At 40.5% G+C, this 23,071-nt stretch overlaps 1 protein-coding gene across 3 annotated transcripts in view; it reads left to right on the top strand.

The window, feature by feature from the left end:
• The first annotated feature begins 294 nt into the window (after positions 1 to 294).
• Positions 295 to 23,071, top strand: part of LOC102381808 (kinesin-like protein KIF26B) — a 284,915-nt gene continuing 262,138 nt past the window's right edge. For 2 of the 3 annotated variants that reach the window (XR_003094265.1, XM_025205138.1), the window contains exon 1: positions 295 to 455. Coding sequence is in view for 1 of the 3 variants with exons in the window: in XM_025205138.1 (XP_025060923.1) it covers positions 307 to 455 (149 nt within the window). In the remaining 2 variants the exon portion in view is untranslated. The remainder of the gene's footprint in view (positions 456 to 23,071) is intronic. The other variant, XM_025205139.1, reaches the window with a different exon arrangement.

The following is a 23,071-nucleotide window of genomic DNA, read 5'->3' as shown; positions in this document are numbered from 1 at the left end:
GCTTGCAATTTCCCCCCCTCCAAACAGAGGGAAGACCACACACATAATTGAAATTTTCAGGGTGAGGAGGTGATTTTATTCCATTACTTTTAATGAAAATAAGGTGAAGTCTGAGCCAAAGCACTACAACACAGCCCTATAAAAGTAATAAACCCACACACATAGTTACACAAGTGTGGTGAATGTAATGCACTTCTTGCACTCCCTCCTCCAAAACTTGATCATATTGAGGAGAGGTGAGACAGCAAGCTCTATCTAATTTTAATGCTATATCTTCTTTCTGTCTCTTATCAGATCTCTCAGCTGATGACAGAGACTGGCCGAGAGGGCCTGACTGAAGCGAACCGCTACAATGCAGATAAGCCCTCTCTGTACAGCTTCCCTGCTTCCCAGAGCACCTATGTTGCCAGTGAAACATCAACAGGCACCTCAGTGGCAGCATCTTTTTTTGCCAGGTAAAAGGACATTTCAGCCCTTTTTCTTCTCCAGTAGTTTGGCAGATCAAGTCAGCTGGATTCCAGCTGAGGTGTTTAGAAAGGGCTGATGTAATGAAATACGAAAGGGATGATTTTGGCAGGCCTTTGCATTGGAATTCTGAGCTAAAGTGGGTGTTTGCATATGCCCAAACTATTGCAGTATGAACATCTATATGTAAAAGATGAGTTAGGGGTAATAGGCTGTTTCCTGCTTGTAGTTGTCGATAGAGTCCAAGTTACCAAAACAGCCTGCCTAAGGGCTTTTGTTGCATGTTACATTTATGAAGTCGTTTATTTAGATCATAACAAGCATTACTATGAGTTAGAAAGTTTTCCAAGCAGTTGCATGGTAATGCTTACTACAGTCTAAATAAAACATGTCCTAAATGCTGGAGCTCTTGAAGATTCTGGTGTGCTGTGGGAGCTGGGGGCTCTTGTTGGTCCCAGCCCCAGCACCTCAGTTCAAGGCTTTGGTGTGGGATGGGGGTGGGACCAACAAACAGCTGTTTACGTGGGAGTTAGTTCAAGGCTCCAGTGAAGTACTGGGGTTGTGACCAACAAACAGTCCCAGCCCCTTTACCGACTCAAAGTCTCCTGAACATAATACCCCCATGAAACAGTTGGACATTAGCTCCACGTGTATTAGGTAATACAATTTGGAGATACTCCTTGTGGGAAAAATCCTAAGTTTACTATGCTGCAGCAGCACATAGTATGTATTTCACTGTTTGAACATTTGGATGCTAGTGTTTTAAGTGCAGTTAGCACATCCTAAGGGTAACATGAAACAAGGCCTTAAATATGGGTGTCATCACAGGATGGAAAGCTCCCAACACCATGACACAGCATTTGTAGGAATAGAGCATATTGTTATATGTTGTCAATATGATCTTTATACAATCTGTGCCTGTAAGCAGCAACATACTGGTGCCCTGGAGCTGTATTGCTTCTAAATGACTGTATACTGGTGTCATCTGGTATGGGAAATCTTGCTGGTAAGAGGTTGTAGCTTTTACCATGTACTGCCACAAAAGAGAGGCAACAGTATACTTATTTTAATATTTTGCTAATGGAAATTGATGTTGGAGTAAGCATTTTTCAAATAATTTAGGCCCAAAGTTAGAGTAAATTAGCATAACTCCATTTTGTTGTCTTACCTCAGGTGAAGATCTGGCCCTAACTTAACTATTGTGTTATAAGCATTAGTAATATATCCTTAGTATGTTGCCAGTTTTTTAAGAAAATGTTTGCTATGTTCATTTGGGCCAGTTGACTCGAGTTACCAACTCTAACCGTCAATTTTTTTTTCAAAAGAGATGACACTTCCTGAGAAGCAGTAGGGTATTCTGGCCAGAGCATACCTCTGGAGGTCAGGAGACATGGGGTCTAGACCAACGTTAACGATGACATTTCCTTACTTTCTGAATGGGTAAAAGATACTCTTGCTTTTGTAAAGTGCTTTGGGATCACTGGTGAAAAAACATCAAAGGAATGTTTTTAAAGTAGCATTACAGTAGTACTGTTATCATGGTAAGTTTTTCCAGTAGGTCTCTGAATATGGAGAACATATACAAACAATTTACTGGGTAAATAATTAGTGTACAGGTAGATGGAGAAAGGCCATTTCATATTTCTGTTTCACAGCAACCTTTGAAATTTGTTATTGTAATAAAACCAAGCATCTTGTACACTTCCTGAGACAAAATTGTGTCAAAACGTGTATTTTTTTTTCAAATTGAAAAGGGAAGTTTCCAGTTTGGGTCTCTGCCTCTGTGGAATTAATCAATGAGTCTGCCTTAGATTTCCCATAAAATGTTTAGTCAAAATAAATACATTCCTGTCAGTGTTTCAGTTGAAAATGCCATTATATGACCAGGGTTTTGTTATTAAAAAAAAAATCTTTCAACCAATTGTAGAGAACTATTAACAAGAATCACTTATTAAATAGGTATTCAAACTCTTAAAACAGGCTCAGATCTGCCATTAAGAATGGAAAGATTTATTTTGGAAGCTGTAATGGAAGCTGACATAGAATAATTGATTTTTGGTCCAAATGAATTCCTTATGCAAGTACACCAAAGTCTTTGGCACTGTGTGATGGATAACGTGTCCCTTAGTGTAGTGGATCCTTTGTGAATAGATGAGCAGGTAGTGAAATACCATGATAACAACCTATTTTCACAATATTTCAAGTGTTGCTATAATCACTTCATGTGAGCCATTTGAATGTTAAAAGATTGGGTTACTCCTCAGAAGTTCATTGTGACCTTTCTACCCCTTAGCTCATAGAAATAGTAATAACTATTACTATTCTAATAATAGTAATAGTTATTACTATTTCTGTGAGCCTTTTTTTGCTTTTGAAAAGAAATAGAATAATATATAATGTTTCTGAACTTTGGAAACACTGTGTATGGGGGGAAAAATAATTCTTTCATCTTGCTTCTTTCCATAGTGAGGACTATATGTATCGAACAGATATCACACAATATAATTTATAACAAAGATTGTATGCTTAAAATCAAATGATTAAAAGCAACATTTAATAGAATCTATTGTGGATTGTGTTTACCTTATCTGAGGAAGCTCTGCTATTGTCTCATTATAAATGTGGTACTGCAGCATTGTAAGTACAGTATCAAGCGGTCCTGAATTGCTGGTGTTTTATACTTATTTGTAGGCTACTGCTATTAAAATTTGCTGAGTCTACTTAGATGAGTGTATCTGACTGGAGCACAGATTTGCATTGGCTCTTATTTTCATATGGTTTATTTAAGTGGATTAATGTAAATAATTTGCCCAATTTGCTAAGCATTCACTTTTCAGATTGAGAGGATTCATTTTCTCCAAATAAATTTCTCTGAAATGTAGGATATTAATGAAACCCAAAATCCCTCATACGAGTCACTGCATTTTAAGTGGAACCAATGGAAAATTCTATCAATATGTTAGTTTCCACTCATAGGATGAACTTTAGATAGACTCTGTTAGGATACCAAGAACCAAAAAAAAAAGATTCGATAACCTTTGAGTTGTTTCTTTTAAAATTGTACTTTGCTAAACAAAAATGACTAATCCACTTCCAAATTGTACCTAATTACCTAATGCCTTCATATATAAAGGAAGTTGGGTTGCATCTTCTGGGGTGCTAAGTCAGCAAATCCAAACAAAGCCCTCATAACTTGACTTTTATCAAAGGGAATCCATAGCTCATTTTCATCCTTCAGGGGCCTGCGTTCTCATAGCCTTGTCGTTATGGATAAATAAATGATGATAATTTATCTCTTTCTCCCACTTCGCTCATATTGTTGGAATATGAGTTTCAAAAAAATAAATAATTGCTGGTTTGCTTGATGGCAGGAAGTAGTGGTATTGTACATAAACACCAAGGCTTCCCTTTCCTTGTGAAAGCTTATGGTAGAAGAGGAGCTGTCCTCCATATTAAGCATATATATCATATGTCAGTGTACAAATGACAAAAAAATTAAACACTACCTGGGCAATTTACTAATTTTTATCTATGGGTTAAACAAGATTTGTTAGAGGCTCCATTTTTTTGTTTTTTAAAATAATTTGGATATCCACCATATTTGAGTAACAGTATTTCCCACTAAGTTTCTTCATAGGCAATATATAACTCAAATAATTCTGGCATATAGAAACTCATCCATCTGGAGGAAAAAACAAATGGCTAATGTGGTAAAGAATTAAAAAAAAGTAGGGCGTTCCTATAAACATCTGGCTTTAAAGTTTCTTGACGTTTGGGTAAAAACAAATTGTAGAAGAATTGAAACAGACTGAAAACAGCTGAACTCTTACTTTTTTGGTTCTTCCTAAAGCAGCATTATTAAAACAGTAATATTCATTACCTTTAGCCTATGGCCAACAGCTAGCTTTGGGGACTCTTCTGAAGGTCACAATAATGCTGAACCTTTTGACAAGCCTGGAGATCTATCAGCCATCTCAGTATTTGGCTGTCATGTTTCATGTACCTATGACTGACAGGTCTCTAAGCCTGTTAAAAAGCTAATGTCTATCATGAATAATCAATTGCCAAGATATTGCTGGAAGAGTCATTTCTATGTTTGTGATGGTCCAAAATTCCCATGAGTGAAAGGAGCTAAAATTAACATTGTTGAAAGCACTGTACTGGCAGAATAATGAAATACCAAGTAATGCAGATATAAATAATGAATTCCAAACATTAAGCTTGGCATGGGTGCTGAGTTCATTTATCCTCATTTTTCAGCCATATCTGTTGGCTATCTCTAATTGCAAGGATTTTCACTCTTTTATCTTTTAGTTACTTCTGTCCCTTGCTCATGTTACTTTATTTGGGATGTGTATTACTAAGGCTAAGTACAGACAGTCAGAAAGCCCAAGGAATTGATTCAGTCTCTGCAGATTAGTTTAAAATGCAGAAATTAAATTGAAACAGAAGTGAGCAGACATTTAAGAAATGCAGACATATGCCTGCAGTGGCTCAGACCAGAAGCCGGGGGGTGCTAGAGCATGACTCTCTAGCATATCCAGTGTGGGCTGTGTGTTTGCTTCCTCTTCCTGCTGCCCCCAAGGTCTCTCTGGGATTTGTAGTGTAAAATCACACCAGTAGGACTCTACAGGGTTGCTCATCACTTCCTCTTCCTACTTCCAGGGGTCTCTGGGATTTGTAGTCAACAGCCACAGGCAGCAGTAAGTTAGCAGGGGAAAGGGTGTTTAACCCCGCTTCCTGGCCCCAGATCCCAGCTGGGTTTTGCATCCCCAGCCGGGCTTGCCCCCACGCCCCCTCATCAGGCAGCCCTCACTGGTCCAGCTAGGGAGCAGAGGGGTGGGGCCAGCCCTGCTCTCTGGAGTAGATAGCCCAGCCCAGCCCAGGGCTGCAAAACATGCAGGGATAGTATGGGACTCTGATTTTAATTTGAACCAGGAAAGGGTTTGGGACAGAAGTTTTGTAAAGCGGTTTGACCCAAATCAATTAAATCTAACACTACCTTCAACCAGATTGATCTTAAACCAGTTTCAGTCGCATTGAAATTGGTTTATGTGCACTGAGCTTCTGTTCTGTTACGGGTTTAAACCAGTTTCTGATCACTTAAAGTGGTTTATGTGTAACTTTTGTCCCTAGCCTAATAGTGAAACTGCGAGTACATGGAGAATTTTTTACAGTAGAAGAATCCATTTTACAGCCTTTTAGCTTTCCTGCATACATCTTTTTTTTTTTTCTTTGGCCCTCATTTTGGGTGTTTGTCATGTGTATCCCATGTTTGGTGTCACATCAAGTTGATGGATATGGTTTAGCACTGGCCTAACCTCATTAGTGGGACCAGGATACAGGCACATGTCACCACCAGTTAGGCCAGAGGAACATGTCAGTGCTAGCTTCTGCTTAGGTTCAGTAGGAGAACAACCTTCTGACATAATCCTCCCTACTTCTCTGTAGAGCAACCACAAGCCAGAGAAGCACAAAAGTGCTAAGCTTTAACAATGGCCATGTAAGGGTATCCTGGCAGAGGTAAGCTTCCTAACCCTTCTGTCCCTTATTGCCTTCTGTAGAGAGTGTAATAAGGTTGCAGTGGAAATTTCTTAAACTGTGATCTTTCCTCTCATCTAGACTAACTGCATTATATACTAATCTGTATTTCCCTGCCCTGAATAGTTTATCACAAATATAATTGTAGGCAACCTCAGTAGTCCATGAAAATATTAGGTAAACAGCGAATATAGAAGAAATGAGAGGTGGTGCTAAAGTCTTTGTTCTGTCAGCATTAGGTACCAGGGTCTCAATGCAACTTCCCATTGGCCATAGGGTCGTAGTAGTCTTTGTGAGACAAGAGCCCTAGGAGGAGAGAGAAAGCATAGGTCCAAAGTTTTGTTTGGACCTGACAAAACTTTAAAATTTTAGTTCAGGGAAGTTTTTTTAATTGTTGTCCTTTAAAAGTTGTGTCCTGTTAATAACAGTCGGGAAATATAATAAACTATCTGAAGCAACAGCAAGCTTATTCTGCATCCTGATATCAGTAAATTCAGATTATTTGGACCTAAAGGGAATATGAATAATCTTGAGAGCAGCCTGAATAATCTGTTCTGGGGATCACTTTCTACATCTTTATTATGCTTTTAGTGCAAGTTGGAGGTCACACAAAGCTTCACTCATAGATGCATCAGGAAGTATTCATCACTTAATATACAGACGTGTCCAGACTTTTGAAATATTTATTATTTTGGGGGGAAATAATAATAAAACCGTAGCTTCACATATAATAGGCGTGCGGCTACTCAGCATGGGACATGCTCCAATTACAGCTACTTCCTCTCTTGGAAAAACTGTTGGTGACCCTTTTCGCATGCGCTCCCGAGTGTGTGTGTGTGTGTGTGTGTGTGTGTGTGTTGTCTGATAGTTTTGGAACTACTGGACAGGCTGGAAGGAGCTATTGTGAGTGCTGTGTTAAAACTGCTGGTACAGTTTAAGGGAAGCTTGAATTGATTTCCTTTCTATCACTGGAATCAGTCTGACTTCTGTTCTAGTTCATTTTACAGGGAGTACAGAGCTGAGGGGGAAATATTTCTGGGCGTCCTTTGTTAAAATGCTGGCAGCATTCCTCTGATGCAGTGATCAAAAGGCATGAGGGGCTCAGTGGGTACTCAACCTCCTTGAAGCTCATGGCCCGGTCTCATTTTTGAGGCTTGCTATATTTATTACACACGTGCATGATGATATGGCCAACTCTTGTGATTTGTATATGTATTTCATGATGCTTGATAATTTTTCTTAAAGCTGCAATGTGATTTTTCATTAAAATTCTAAGCTGCCGTTGAAGGGGGGAAAAGTAAGTTTCTAGCCTGCTTGCTTGTGTGGAACAATTTGAAAATGGGAACAGTGTAGGAACAAAAACTGGGAGGCTAATAATAATCATCAACTTTACATACACTCAGGGCGGGGAAGGGGGTGCTTTAATTACAGCGGCTCCGTGAGCTGAAGTAATTAAAGCACTCACAATGTCTCGTGTATTAGCATCCCCACACTTCAAAATGGTGGTTTGGGCGCTTTTACTAAAGCTCATTCAACGACCTTTATTTAAAGTGCCCCTGCCACCATTTTGAAACGTTGTGACATTGATACATGAGACATGAAGGCTGCTAATTAGCATGCTCCAGCAGACATGGAGGCTGCTTAATGAATCCAGCAGAACAGATTGATTGAGTGTGCTATGACACACTGCATCAGAGCAGCATCCCTGCATGTGTACAGGCACCCAATAATAATAATAATAATACCCCCCCCCAAGCATCTACTATTTTAAAATGTCATGTTTTTTGTTAAGCCAGTCACACGATCTGAGGGGGCTAACCCATGGCTTTGTACACCTGGGGTTGGTGGGTTGTTGCCTGGGGGAACTCACCTGCATGCCCCTTCTCAGGATCCTTCAAGCAGGTGTTTAATGATTGTAGAAAGGTAAATCTGAGCATGAGTATAGAAATGGCCAGAATGTGTCCGTGAAGTTATGGAGGGCCTGTGTGTGCTCTCCTTTGCAGGAGAAGGAGAGCATACACCTTATGAGGGGAATGAGTATCCCCATTTTTACAGGTATGCTTTGTTCGAAGGGTACACTGTTAGCAGCATGAATTTTTTTTTTTTTTGAACTGGCTAATTTCAGATAATTCAGGTTGGCAACACACCTTTAAACTGCTTTGAGTATCAGTTCCTCTGAGCCCATTGCTGAAAACTGTTCAAGCAATGCTTGTTTCCTGGTGTAAACAAAGTTTAAGAAGTTTCAAATGCCAAAAGCAAGTGCCAACTTTAGCAGCCCAGAGATTTATTTTTTGAGGTTTAGGTAAATACGTGTTTAGGTTTCCTGCAGGCCCAACTGTGCTGCTCCTAACAGAATCTTCTTTCATCGGCTGAACACACTATACCCAACGGTTAAATTGTGGTTTGCATTTTGGACATTTAAAGAAATAAAAGTAAACATATGTTGCCAGTGTTTGTGCTCCACTTCTTAATGTGCTATATAAGAAATGTGCAAGCTGGGAATTATTAGAATTAAAACCCTGCTAACTGTCTGTCAGTGGGAATGCTGGCAACAAGGTAAAAACATCTGTTAATAATTTCCACAGATACTTTTACCTTAAAGCCCAATTCAAGGTTGACCTAGCAGAGAGACTTGCAATTACAATGATCTCTGTTAGCCTAAATGTCTGCGGGCCAAATTTTTAAAAGCAGCCTCTAATTTTAGGTGCTGTAGGTTTGAAGTGCACAACTTCAGTGGGCTGGTTTTCAGAGTTACTGGTACTTGTAGTTCCTTTTTACTTGAAACTGTGTGTTCTCACGCCCTGCGCCTTCAGCAGCTGTAAAATGAGGCACCCAGGATTAGAGGCCACTTTTGAAAGTGTGAAGCTTTGGACCAGATTCTTCCATTCATTGAAACTCACTTTGCCCAAGAATGGGGAGAGAGTCCATTACAGCCACTTGATTTTTCACACTGCCTTCACTAACCAATGGTTGGTGGGTCTGGTCTCTGAGGGTACCTGTACACTAATGCAGAGTCTGCGCCGACGTGCTATAATTCCAACACATATGAGTAGACTTGTTTAATCGCGTCTGCTTGTGAGTGGTAATTACCACACTCCAGCAGCCTCCTACATCTTGTATATGGTGTCCCCAAAGTTCAAAATGGCAGCAGGGGTGCTTTATCTAAAGTTTGTTGAATGAGCTTTAGTTCAAGCGCCCCCCACCACTGTTTTGAACTGCAGGGATGGTGATACATGAGATGCTGTGGCGCTTAAATTAAAGTGCTGCCCCCCGCGCTCCTGGAGAACTTGTAAAAGTGCCCTAAGGAACCACACACATTGTTCATTGGTTCACTAGAGGTGTACTTCCCCACTTCCTTTGTCATGTGCTCTTTTTCCATGTTGGTTCCACTAGATTTTTGCCACTGGAGATGTGTCTGTCCCCTGATGTGCAAGGAGAATTCTCAGGTGAGCAGTTGAGGCCAGATCCCAGCTGTTATATACTGTAATTGGAGAAGAAAGAATCCTCGGAAGTTGAAATAATGTTAGAAATTATGACAAAGAAGGTGTGAAGGAGGCTTTATTTGGGTCAATAGGAAACAAATGAATGGAGGAGCAGACACCTACAGTCTGTGCTGAGCTCCAGCAAGGTAGCAGGGGGAAGGGGCCAGCTCTGCTGTGGAGCAGAGAGCCCCACACAGCCCAGAAAGCATGCCAGGATGCTGGGGGTGTCCTTATTTAACTTAAACCAGCAAGGGGTCTGGGACAGACATTGCATAAATCAGTTTGACCCAAATCAGTTAAATCTAATATTACATTCAACTAGGTTTATCTCAAACCGTTTTCAGGCATTTTCAAACTCGTTTATGTGCACTGAACATCTGTTCTCTTCCAGGTTTAAACCAGTTTCTGATCACTTAAACCAGTTTATGTGTAATGCCTGTCCATAACCTAAGCGTGTGTGCATGTAGACATGTGCCCGTAATGCACATTAATTTAAGCTAATGTGCATTAACGCATCTCGTATAGATGCACTCATTGAAGCCTAATGTGGGTTTTACTGTTGACTTCATAGGAACAAATTAAGACAACTAGAACTGATGAGAAATGGGATCTGTGTGGGGATGGTATCAAGATGTTTTCAAGATTTTTGCCAAAAAGTTAAAGAGATTAAAAGACATAAGCAGAGATTCTTACCACAGAATAAGCCAGTGGTCATGGCACTCCCTTGGGATGTGGGAGACCAAGTTCAAATCTCTGATCTAGGTTGAGGGGAATAATGATTTAAATGTGGGTCAGGTGATTACCTTGACCACAAGTTTTTTGCTTTTCAAGGGATACTTCACTGTCTCTTGGATTTTTTAACATAAATTTAATCTTAAACCTGCAGGGTCATTCTTGTCAACTGTTTTATCCCACCCAGCACACTTCCATGACGTGTTTGGGTTTCAACAAATAAGCATTTTCTAACTAAAATCTGTTTTCATAAAAAATTATTGGCGAACTCTGTTTCTAATATTGCAACCTTGTATAAAACAGAAGGATCCAGAAATCTGAAACAAACCACCAAATCTTTTCAAGTTTATACCCACCATCATTAACAGTCATTAAACATTAAGTCCAGAAAATAAATATAGTTTTTAAGTGCTGGAAATTTAGCTGTGATACTTAATTTGGCATCATGCTAAAAATATAACTCATTCTTCATGCCAAGTGGGGACATAATATTTTGGTTTTGCTTGACAAGAATTTGTCCATAGATTATGGACCTAGTCTTCCAGACAGGATATTGAACATAAGCAGGGGAAATTATAAAATGTAATAAACTAGTACTACTTTTTAATCCTAACATTATTATAATGCTATGTTCCAAGGCACATTAAATGTGTTTGGGTGCCATTTTAGATATCCTTCCAAAAGAAGGCAACTCCCCTTCCTGTTTCAGGGATCAAAATAATCCCATAGGGATGTATGGGGTTTTATCTTAATTTAAGGAATATCAGTTTCTGGACCTGAAGAAATTCATCATGTCCCTTTCAACAGTAATTTATTTAGAAAATGATTCATTATGCAGTGTAACAAACATTTATCTGAGAAGGATTTATTGACCATTGAATAGAAAAATTATAATTGCTATCCATGGCAGGTATGTTATTCTGTAGTTGTATGATAATTGAAACATGCTGCACCTGTTTTTGGAGGATGTCTGAGGGGACAGTACGTCATGCTTTTATTGACAATGAAAGGAAGACTGTGTCTACATATATTAGTAAGATAGTAAGAAAACAAGCTAGTATGTTCTGGAGTTTTCCCATGTAACGAGCTGTCGAGAGCCCTGTTGATAGTAATGCTCCCACTAAAAAAATTGTCTCCATTTTCTTTTGACAGCTTTGAGCGTTTCTATTGTTGCCCAATGGCATAATCCCCCAAATTTCTCCTTTGGGCATCTGGTTCTCTTAAGTATGGGGTGGGTAGATTTTCTTATGGGCTTTTTAAATTTATTTTCTTATTTGCTGTACATTTTCTCATAATCTATGACAAGTTTTAGATCTAAGTGTCAGGGGACTTTGCCAGCTATTGAGCAAATATTGGCTGCTTCCTTCCAGATCTCAGAATCAACAGTATAAACATTTCCCCATCTAATTATACTATAGCACAAAAGGGCCATGGACTCAAAACACCCATTTAATCTGTACACTGTATAGTAGATGCTCTGGGTCTCATGTAGTCATTTCACAAATATAACCTAAACTCTTTCTGGTTTCTGTGCTTAGCAGTATTCTTCGCTGCATGCTTCCTAGATTTTGGGTTTGTTCAGTGTGCTGCTTATCCCTTATCAGCTGCTGTTGTTACAGGTAAGAAGCTTCATATTCAGAGATGCAAGTCCAGTGGCCCAAATTCATCACTGCTTTGACACATTGGCTTCAAGGGGCTTAGACTAAGAGTGAATGTGGCACAGTGTACTTTGTGTTGAAAAGCAGTACCCAACTGCAAAATACATTATTAAATGATTTTCATATCTTTCAACAAAACTCCTCTCCTCAGTTTTGCTAAACATTGGGGAATTTCTTAGGGATTCGTGCTGACAAATCCAGGTGGCATTTTTTAACATTCTATCATATGGCACTTTTGGGTTCAGTCTTCATGCTGTTTCTTGTTGTAACTCTCCATACACCATGATAAGGTACTAGTAGGCACTCTACTGGCCTCATCTATATCCCACAGATCACAATAAATTTTAGTGTGTTTTCAAAAAGGAGATATTAGGAGAGATTTGTCTCTCTAATGTCTACTGGTACTCTTTTGGTACTACAGCACATAGTGCTTACTATACTACAGCACTCTTCACCTGCTAAATTTTAGGACAAAGGAAAAAGAAGCGATGCCTTCCTTTGCAACTGATTCATGCCTGGATAAAAATTGCTAGCAACAGACAGAGTAATCCCTCAGCACCTGTTACCTAAGGTTTCTAGTATTTAATCTTAGCTTTTACTCTAAGGGCAGTGGAAATAAAAATGGACAGCATTAATCTTCTGACTTCTAGTACAGTCATGACTGCCAAGCACGGCATAGACAACCTCATGTTGATTTACCGTTGTGCATGTTTCTTGCTTTCCTCAAACTGTGACAGAAGGGATGATCTGATTTATAGAGTCTGTATCTTGGCTAGCAGAGAGGCGGTAAGGTGATGTGGCTGCACTCCTCGGAAACAGAAAATTCAAGCAGCACTAGCTGTTTAGGTGTTGTTGCACACAAGGAAAAATACTCTAGGTCCAAGAACCCATAAATCCAAAATAACAAGACTATGTCCTATATTACGCTGCAGTTCTTTAATTCCGATCACTGCTTTGCCATTATGAGAAGTGCTGAAGATAATGACTGCTATAGTGCTGCCCCAGCAGCCTTCAAATTCCAGCCATGATTTATGGTGTCTGCTGAGTTCCCTTAGCCCACCTGCTCAAAGAATTAGAGTTTTGTTAGGAGAGCAATCCATTCAACAGCTGGATGGCTTTTCCTTGCAACGACTAGGGAAGCGCTGGCTGCCACATGAAATTTTGAAGTTCTTTACATTATTTTCAAAAGAAGCTAACGTTAGCCTGACAGCTGCCTGCTTGGCTTGTTGGGTCTATGTTTCTCCAGTATGGCTTTAAAATATGAAAAGACAACACTATAGCAAGAGATGTTTTTTAAATTAACATCTGTTTAAATGCCTATCAGACTAGCAGAAACTCATAGTTGTTTCAAATCCCAGGCCTTTCTTCATGGTTGGCTTCTGTATGGTGGCCAGGGTACAGTCATCATGCAGACTGCAACTACACATGCCTGGGATGTCTCAGTGACATCTGAGCAATAAGAGTTCAGTGATACACACATATGAGAAGGGCATTAGAGGTGGGACCTTTGTTTTACATTAGGTGGCCTTCAAGAAAGGGAAACATAATAGAAGAAAAAAGGAGTAAAGACGAGAAACAGGGAAGAATCCCTGGTTTGATGCAGCATTCAAAGAAACTTTTCTGCAGGGAAAGGTATCTTGCCATCTGTTTTATTGCAGTCATGAGAGCAGTAGAGAATCTACTTACCATCTAAGAAAAACTTACTTAATAAGTGGTGGGGATTTGAGGATTTCATATTTTATGTGAAAATTTAGGAAAAGACCAGAGATGCCAAACGATCATTAGGTTCTCATGGTGTGTATTAGCAGGAGTTATTTCAGATTTTTTTTCTGAACACCTTGTTATTGAATCTTTTATGAATATACAGGGAGAGATCAAAGAGATGTAGTAATTTAAATTTATTAAGAAGAGAACACAAGAAAAGACACACAGTGAAAATTTAACACTTGCATCTTTTGTTCACTAGACAGGATGCTATTAGTTTATTCTGAACAGAGTATCCAAATCTTGTATAAAGTCCTTTCTTCTTTATCAGTAACTAAACTAAACTATATTGGATTATAAGGCTAAACTTTCTCAGCAAGGTTGTCTGTGCCTAAGCTTTCTCTGCTGAATGTCTTCATTTATTACCCTTATTCATTCTGTCTCTAAAAAGCATCTCCACCCCTTTTATTAGATAAGAGCTAATTAGATACAACAAACAAGAAGTGACCTGGCAAAAGTCTCTGTCTGTCTATGCAAGGTTCAAGCACCTGTTTACAGGGCAACTCAACTGAAGAGAAAAACATTCTTTGTAAGATCTGTAGTCTGCTAGCATATGATACTGGGTATATCTACATGTGCTATTAAGAAGCAATAAACTCCATGTGATAAGCTTGTTTACACATGCGCCCAGGACTACAGCATGTTGTGCCAGGTCGGAGCAGCCACAGCTGGCAGGGGACCTGTGTGGGGTCAGCCTGCCAGACCTGGGCTGCTCTGACTTGGCTCAACATGCTGTGAAGAGGTGGGTGGAGCATGAGGATACTCCAGTGTGGGGCTAGCCAGCAGGCAGCCCTTACTTAAACACCCTTAGGCCACAGCCAGCTGCATCAGCAGCTACGTGTGTGGCATAGTACTTGTACTTACAAGTACTACCCCGCACGGAGTTAGTTTCCTGAGGCCTAATAGGTCTGCATGTATAGATGTGGGACATTTACTATGAAGTGAATTCGTTTACTCTGCAATAAGTGTCTCGTGTAGACATGTCCATTCTGAAACAACTGGACATTAAAACAGACACATTTTGGTAGGTATCAGTACTGCTCAACCCAGGCATTTAGAGATCTTAAGTCAGATTCCAAAAGGCTGTGGTATTTTGCAAAATATAAATCTTGAACTTTTACTTACTTTTAGGGCTTGCAAACCTTTCAAGGTTCATATTTTCTTGGCCTTTCTTCGCATGTCCACAGGGATTGGAAACTTACTTAAAAATGAAAGTTGAGAAACTTGCATAAGCCTGTGACTCTAGGAATTTAAGAAAAGCAGCATGTATCGCATGTCTTGTGATACAGTGTTGAGAACTGGTAACTGTGAATGATAAGCAGTAAATGTACTCTTCTGCATAATACTATACCTGAGAAATTAAAGAGAAAAAGGCTAAGAAGAGGAGAGCTAAGATACTTCTACTTAGTGGTAGCCTTAAGACTGCTCTCAAGATTATACCTGTTGACCCTCTATACCAAAATCCCCTAAATTGGAGAGGTTTAGAGAAGAGACTTGAAAATAATTAAAGGTTTGCAAAATTTGCTAGGCGCCAAGAGACTCAAGGAGCTTCATCAAATTTGCTAATTAGAGGTGATTAGATCACAGTCTATAAGCACCTACATAAAGAACAGAAATATAATACTAGAGCAGTAGGGGCCAACTTTTTGGCAGGCTTGCCACAAATTAATCCTGCATCCTCCCAAAGTGCCACTCCAATTTCCTTCCTCTTCTCAATATGCTGCTCTGCTTTCTGCACCCTGCTCTTTGTTCCTTGACTGATCTGCTGCTCTGCTTCCTGCCCTATCTGCTACTGTGCTGCCTCTCCTGTCCCCACTGTGCTGTGTGCCACATGCAGGGTATGTCTACACGTGTCGATTTAAGGCACTTTAGCCCAATTTAAGGTGCATTACAGGCATGCATCTACATGTGTGTACCCTTAATGCGCTTAAAAATGGTAATTTTAGGCTATTCGTGCCTAAATTTGATACCTGCAAACGTAGGTATCAAATTTAGGTGCAAATAGCTAAAGTGCATTAATGCATATGTAGTCACAGTAAGGCACATTAACACTGTGCTTGGACAGACTTGGGACTAACTTTAATCCCATGTCAGTCCACACACACAGCATTAATGTGCTTTAACATGTGCACATATAGACATGAGCCTGAATAGCCTTAATGCGCATTAAGATAATGCTAAGTAAATTTAGGCACACCTAAATGCATGTGTAGACACACCCACAGAGGCTGCCTATGCCACTTTTGGCACACATGCTGCAGGTTGGCTATCTCTGTACCTCTGATCTCTGTATCTCTGTATCTCTTCAGTCCAGTAAGCAAAGGGTATTAAAGTGCAGGGGCAAGTAGTTGAAGCCAAACAAATTCAGGCTCTAAATTAGGTGCATGTTTTAAGCAGGGAAGTTAACTAATCATGGTAGAGATTCACTAACAGTTGTAATGGTGTCTGCATATTTTCTAAAGAGATGCTGTAGTTGAACCACAGCTGCTGAACTTGAAGCAAAAAAATGAATACTGAAAAGAACTTCAGCCTCTGTTATGCAAGAGATTAGATGTCTTAAAATCTATAAAGACTGATACCAATCAAGAACTCAATGATACAATAATAAGAAGCAAAGTTTTGGGCTCTCTTTTGTCCAGAAATGCTGTATATAGCTGTAAGATAATATTGCTATGGACTAATAAATTGCTCATTTTCTTAATTGGAAGGAATCCATGCCTAATTAGCAACGTAATTCATGTATTATCTATTAATGAATTTTAGTGCTTTTCACCAATAATGTCTGGAAGTTCCATTTTTGTTTTTAGGAAGATGAAAGAACCCATCAAAGATTTTTTTTTTCATATCTGCATGTCTGCTATAGGCAGGGACATGCTTCTAGACTTACATCTTTATTCTTTAATAGTCAGGTTCTTGTCTTCATAAAGTACATCAGTCTGTACCACAAAATAATCTCTTGGGGTTCCAAGCCCCTCATTTAAATTCTTTTTCTCTAGGGCTGGAGATACTAATCAGATTAGGTGGTTGGCATTTGTTACTAACATGGGTAGGTCAGAAACAATCCTGAGTTGTCTGTGAAAGGAGCACACTAATTTTTTGGCATATGAATTAAAAGGAAAAGTTAACAACCTAGGCTAAAATGAAGAAAACATTATATTGAAAGGAAAAAGCTTTGGGGTTAATGTCTGCTGCTTTAAAATTACTGGGATGAAACCAAGGCAAAAACCATACAGCTGTTTCACTTGATGGCTCATAAAACCTGAATAAAGTCCTTCCAGGGCCTTTTTTATAGTAAGAGATCATTTTTGTGCAGTAACAATAGCATCTGGTTCCTGTCTCTGGGAAACTTGGAGAATCCACAGGCACCAGCATGCTGTCTGCTGCAAAGCAACCCTTCAGCACAGACTAGAGCCTGGGATAAGTGTTTTGTATTTAATTGGAGTGGCTGCAATCTAAGAATGCATGTGTCTGTTTGCTGGGAGGGGGTGAAATCAAAATCCGTGAAGCTTAATTAACATAAATGATGGGAATGTTGGTGAACAACCCTTGAATAAGATTCCCTTTGTTCACCTGTGTGGAGTGGACTGATAAGAGCAGCACCTGAGTCAATAGGATTAATCAGTGTCTTGTATTGTCTAGGAGAATGTGCAAGGCACAACTAAAGTAAGAGGTCTAAGCAGGTTTCGAAAGAAGCTTGAACATATGGTTACTTGTTTCCCTAAGAAAGCAAACAGGTAAATAGGTAAACTGATTTCAAACAAGATTCAGTTTGAAACACAGAGGATCAAATGTTGGACAGCTTGCTCACAGTGACTATCTTCAGTTAGCCTTGAATTGGCTCAGTTATTTTCAGTGTGACTGCAGTCTAAGGCTATAATTTCTTATCTTTTGTCTCTGTGGTATCTACTAGGAAGGTTATATGAGATGGTACTTGTAGCACCAGGCTTTGTCCCTCCCTCGAGCATCTCTCTCTCCGCAATCCTTAGTACCATGCAGTCTTTCACCCTGCTGGCCTTTGTTGCCTGGAGCGCCTCTCAGCTTACCCCAGTTATATACAGGTTTCCTTTGCTTTATGAAGGTTCTGTACGTGTGAATTAACTCTTATGCGATAACGCTTTTTATACTAAAAATTTGTTGTATGTGAAGCAAATTCACTCTTATGTGATCAGTGTGGTGGAAGCCCACAGTCAGCTGCTCTGTGCATTGCATTGTGGGTGTGAAAATATAGTCTCCTGTGTGGATCTGTGCTCCTTCCTCATTGTCTGCAACACGCGTTTCTGTAGTTGCCATCCCCATTGTGGTAACATTCACCACCATCCTGTGCTTGTGTCTACTGTCTGCTATTGATGAGTACCAAAACTATCTTGTAAAAGTGATAGAAATGGGTCTGGGGGTCAGTACAGTTCAGGTCCTGGAACATATCCCTATTTGTTACATTGTAAATTGGGTTCCCCTTATGCGAAGTCGAGTTATGCGCCATTTTCCAGGAACACACGTACAGCATAAAGTGAGGGAAACCTGTACAGTCCTTCACAAAACAAAGCAAGTAAAGGAGTCTTATTGTTCTTGACCCTGAGATGGGGCCACTGTGTCTTCAGGCTTCCTTTCTCAGGTTTGTCCTTCAAATACAGATTCCTTGCCTCTGGTCTTTCTCCTTCACTCTCCCGCCTGCCTGCCCTCTTCTCCGCCCCCAGCTTCCAACTACTGAGCTTTTTGATACTCAGTGCCAGGCCGTCATTAGCCTTTCCACAGCTGCAGCCCTTCAGTTCAACTAGCTGCCTTCTCTTTAGGGGATAGGTCACCCTGTTACAGATGTCCACCTCCAAGAGTGAAGTCAAAGACTCACTCTTCCAAACTTAACACCCCTCCTTCATGGGAGAAGAAGGCTGCATTTTCTATGTGCAGTCCCAGGTTGATGGCATATCTTGAATGCAGATGGCTGCAAAGCCAGGTACCAACACATGAGCCTGGAGTTGATGTCTCACGTTGCCTTCAGCCAGGTTAGAGGTGCATGATCCATCACCAGTGTGAAGAGGGCTCCTAGGAGGTAATAGCATACAGCCTTGACTGCCCACTTGATAGCAGGGCATTCTTTTTCAGTGACTAAAGACTTCCTTTCCCAGGGTTGTCTTCATCCTAGCACAAGGGTTCCCTGCCTCTAGTGCACGTTTCTTTCCCACCCCTCCACCCTCCCTATCTGCCTTTTGGGCTTTTTGATTCCCAGTGCCATGCCCTCATTATCCTTCCCACAGCTGCAGCTTTCTGATTAAGATCACAGGCCACCCGTTACAGTACTACACTCTGCTATGATATCATCAAGGTCACAATTTGTTAGTCAGATTATTCACACCCAGTATAGTAATAACTGAAATCTTCCTCCATATAAGCTCTGTAGGGTGAGGACCACCTTCATTTTTGCTTTGGATAATGCTAAACATGTTATTGCTTAACAAATTATAGCAACTAGTTGGGGAAGAAGATCTGCAAATCTTTTGCTTGTTATATGACTGGAGATGGAGTCAAGCCACTAAGTTCAGATATGGACCTGGACCTTTTTCATGTTTGGATACATTCGTATTAATATTTTATATTACCAAATCTAAGACCATTACAAATGCCAGAACCACAGAATGTGGGACTAAAATTTCCCAAGGTGATCAAGGGCTACATTGTTGAGATTACAGCTAGGTGCTGAAAAGGGATTGTGGGTACTTTTGGAAAGTCATGTTTGGCACTTATCTGCATCTTTAGCTGATGAAAATTCCTTTGAAAATCTGTCCCATTTTCAAAAATTACTATGCACTTAAACGCTTAAGTAGTATTGACTTCCCTTGAATTTTAGGATCTACATGCATAGGTAACTTAAAAAAATTACTTATGATGAAAATTTACATTTTTCAATAGTTTAGGGAGATCCAGTTTATAACTTGATACATGTGGTTTGAGCTCATCTTTAGTATTGACATAAAGTGCAGTTTTCAAAATCCAACAGCGATGTTTATTTTTAATTCCTAACAAATAGTTACACTTGAATCCCAAACACATTATATAGTATATTAGCTCCAAGGGACAGTCTTCTAAATGAAAACAGATCTCTTCCCTGTTCTTCATGCCAGCTCTTTGTTTAGCAATATGGAGGTTACTCGCATATATCCCAGATGTTCCTGGAAAAAAAAATCCTGTCTAATTTATACCAGAGTCTGGTTTTATCCCTTGCTGGTTTTATATTTGTCAAACACAAACATTTAAAGCTGTACAGTAAAATGTACTGTGGTATGACTTGGGCTGGTACTGCTTTGAGCAGGGGGTTGGACTAGATGATTTCCTGAGGTCCCTTCCAACCCTAATTTTCTATGATTCTCTGTGCCTTCTTGGCTGGATCCAGATGTGCCCGCACATTTAGTTAGTGGTGTGGCAAACCTCTTTGCAGCACCACAAACCAAGTTGCACATTGATCAGTGCACTGCACTGCTAATTTGTAGCGCAGGGCCAAATTTGTTACTCGGATTTCCTGGCAGAAAAAAAAAAAAAAAAAATCCTGGAAAAAATGCTACCTGACCCATGCCAAAGTGGCAAGCACCAGGACAAATGCAGAAACAGGGGAACAGGCAGTCCAGGGCTGTCTGTTCTTCTGTCTCCGTGCACTGGGGAGCCCCAGTGCTGAGGCACCCTGTGCCCCAGCCAGCCTCAAGACGGGGGAGTAGGCAGCCCTGGGCAGGCTGCTTCCCTGTCTCTATGTACCTCAGCACAGGGGCTTCATTGCACAGCCCCTGCGCTGAGGCACATTGTGCCCCAGCCAGCCATGGAGCAACTGGCTGGGGTGCAGGGTACCTTGAGACGGGGGAGCAGGCAGCCAGCTGCTCCACATGCGTCTCCCCGTCTGGCTGGGGCACAGGGTGTTCCCCCAGCACCCTCCCTCCTGCCCCACCCTGCCCTGTGTCCCCCCAGTACACCCGGAGCTGGAGGACAATGTGTCCCACTGCAAAACACACGAACAGGGTCGTGCACTGGGGTTCAAAGTAGCAGCACAAATTTGTGCCACTACTATTTGTGAGCATGCCCCTGCTCATGTGGACCCAGTCCTTGAGAACAAATGTTTCAACTCTCATTGGACAGACAAACATGCAGAGTATTAGAGAACTCTCTCATTTAAAATATTATTCTAAAAATGTAACATGTACCAAACCCCATTATTCTGCAGCTTGGTAGACTCATGGGGTGCAATCTTTCAACATTTTTAAGTGCCATATTCTGTTGTCTAAAGCAGTATGTGCCTCATATTTCCTTCACTCTAGCTATATATCCATTTGTGACTGAATTAACTGTCCGAATAGCTGTCTGCTTAGTCAGGCAGATTTTAGGTTTGATAACTTCTCCAATTGGGGTGCAGAAGCAGAATGGTAAAGGTTTCATACTACGGATCCAGAGGGTGAATTCAAGCCCTCAGCTGGACTCATGCCAAAGGCTTCCCCTAGTTGACCCGTTTAATCATTTAGTCAGGGAGTCAAAGCTACATTGCACTGCTTTGTGTGGCATTGTCTACTGGAAAACCCATCATGCCTTCACTATCCTAATATTATGGGCCACATAGGTTTGGACCAACCTTTGATCTAGATTTTATATAACTGAACTTTTTTATATGCTTGGCTCACAAGGAACCAGGATGCTACCCTAAAAAACCCTCACCAGTTCAGTTGCACAGTCTTTGGTCAGAGGCAGTCTGTGTGGACAAATTATGATTCTCTTCTTGATATTCCAAAAACCCAGTAGGCCTCCCCTTTTTCAGGAAGGGGACCCTGTTCATAAGGTTTTATTGGATTGTGTTGATTTGGAGGATAAAAGACCACCAAAAGTCTGAGTGAAATTAGAAAATGAAAGCCTTAAAGTGCTAGCAGATTTTATAGTAGGCAGCTGCAAAGGACCCACATGATGGAACACCCAGCTTTAATGGATTTAGTTGATGAGCTGATCTCATTCATATAACACCGTGATAATGTGCAGCCAGCCCCTTTTATATCTTCAGTCCTTGGATGACAGCATAGCATCATATTGCTCCTTACCTCTGGTGAATCCAACAATAAAACCCACAGTCAGCCAAAACAATATCAACAAGCTGTGTGTGGAGACATACCGGCTGGTATGACAGCTAGGACATTATTGTTACTGGATCCCATTTCAAGAGAAGGATGAACAAGATATAGATATAGATATCTAGATCTAGATATAGATATAGATATAGATATATATATAGGCAGCACTGCAAATAAAAGGAAATGGTCCAAGTAGAAAATAGAAATGGGCTCAGACTAAAACTGCAGATTCTGACACCTCCCCCGTTTAAGGAATTTTAAATTCAAATCTAATGCTTGCTTCTCTAGTTTAGCTATAAAGGGGGTACATCTGTGCAGAGTGGAGTGTTGCTATGCAGAATCATGAGGGTGGTATAGTGTCCTCTTTGCTCTACACCTGGCCTAGTTCTCATGCCTTCCCAACCATGCAACTTTGTAAGGGACCAGGCAGAATCTAGCCAGACTGTACTGCAAGGTATGAGTAACTTGCTTGCCTACTGGTCTCTTCTTAAGAAGGCATGTTATACTAACATTTCTTAGTGAGGCACTGGCTTTTTCTTGTTGCTTAAATCTCTAGAGAAAGGTTTTTGTTTTTTAAAAATGTGTGCCTCAGTATAGGGGCACAGCTTGAGCCAGCTCAAAGAGGCCTTGCTTTCACAAAATGTTGAGTCTCCACACTTAGTTTTATTATGTCAGCTACCGCCATTACCTGGATTAGCTTTTGTGACTCATTTGTTCTTATGGGTTCTTTGCTTATACACATCTCAGCACTCTTCCTCCCTCCTGGTCTCCCACCATTGTATTTTAATCACTCACTCCCCTTTTACTTTGTTCTGTGTTGTCCTTTCACAGCATCTGATGAAGTGAATTTGGGTTCACGAAAGCTTATGCATATGCACTCTCTCTGTCATATTTATACATTGATTTATACATATAAAATATTATAGTGCATTTCCACCTTGCCTTCTAGTTGTCACCATGTCACCAGTGTCTTGGAAATCAGATCACTTTAAAGTGGACACCCAAAAATGGAGGCTTCCAAAATCATGTTGCTCATTTTTTAAATTGCTCACTACTTAGCTAACTGAGAGAGTCTCTTCTCTCTTGGTGTTAGACCAGCTAAACAGAGCTGTAGTACTTGAGCTGACAGCCCCCTTGGTGTAAATGGAAGGAGGCTGTTGACTGGGCATTCTCTGTGAGGGGTCTTTGATTCTGGAATTTGCCTCTCCTGTCAGTCTCACAGTGCCTGCAAAACCTATCTTATCTCTTCTGTCAGGTTTTCAAGAGGGAGGCTGGTTAAGAACTGACTAGGGGACATAAAAGGAATGGCTTGTGTTTAAATCTGAAGGTCTGGCAGGGT

The sequence above is a fragment of the Alligator sinensis genome, unplaced genomic scaffold (assembly GCF_000455745.1).
Source record: "Alligator sinensis unplaced genomic scaffold, ASM45574v1 scaffold284_1, whole genome shotgun sequence".
Classification (NCBI taxonomy): domain Eukaryota; kingdom Metazoa; phylum Chordata; order Crocodylia; family Alligatoridae; genus Alligator; species Alligator sinensis.
This window is presented reverse-complemented; position numbering and strand designations above follow the sequence as displayed.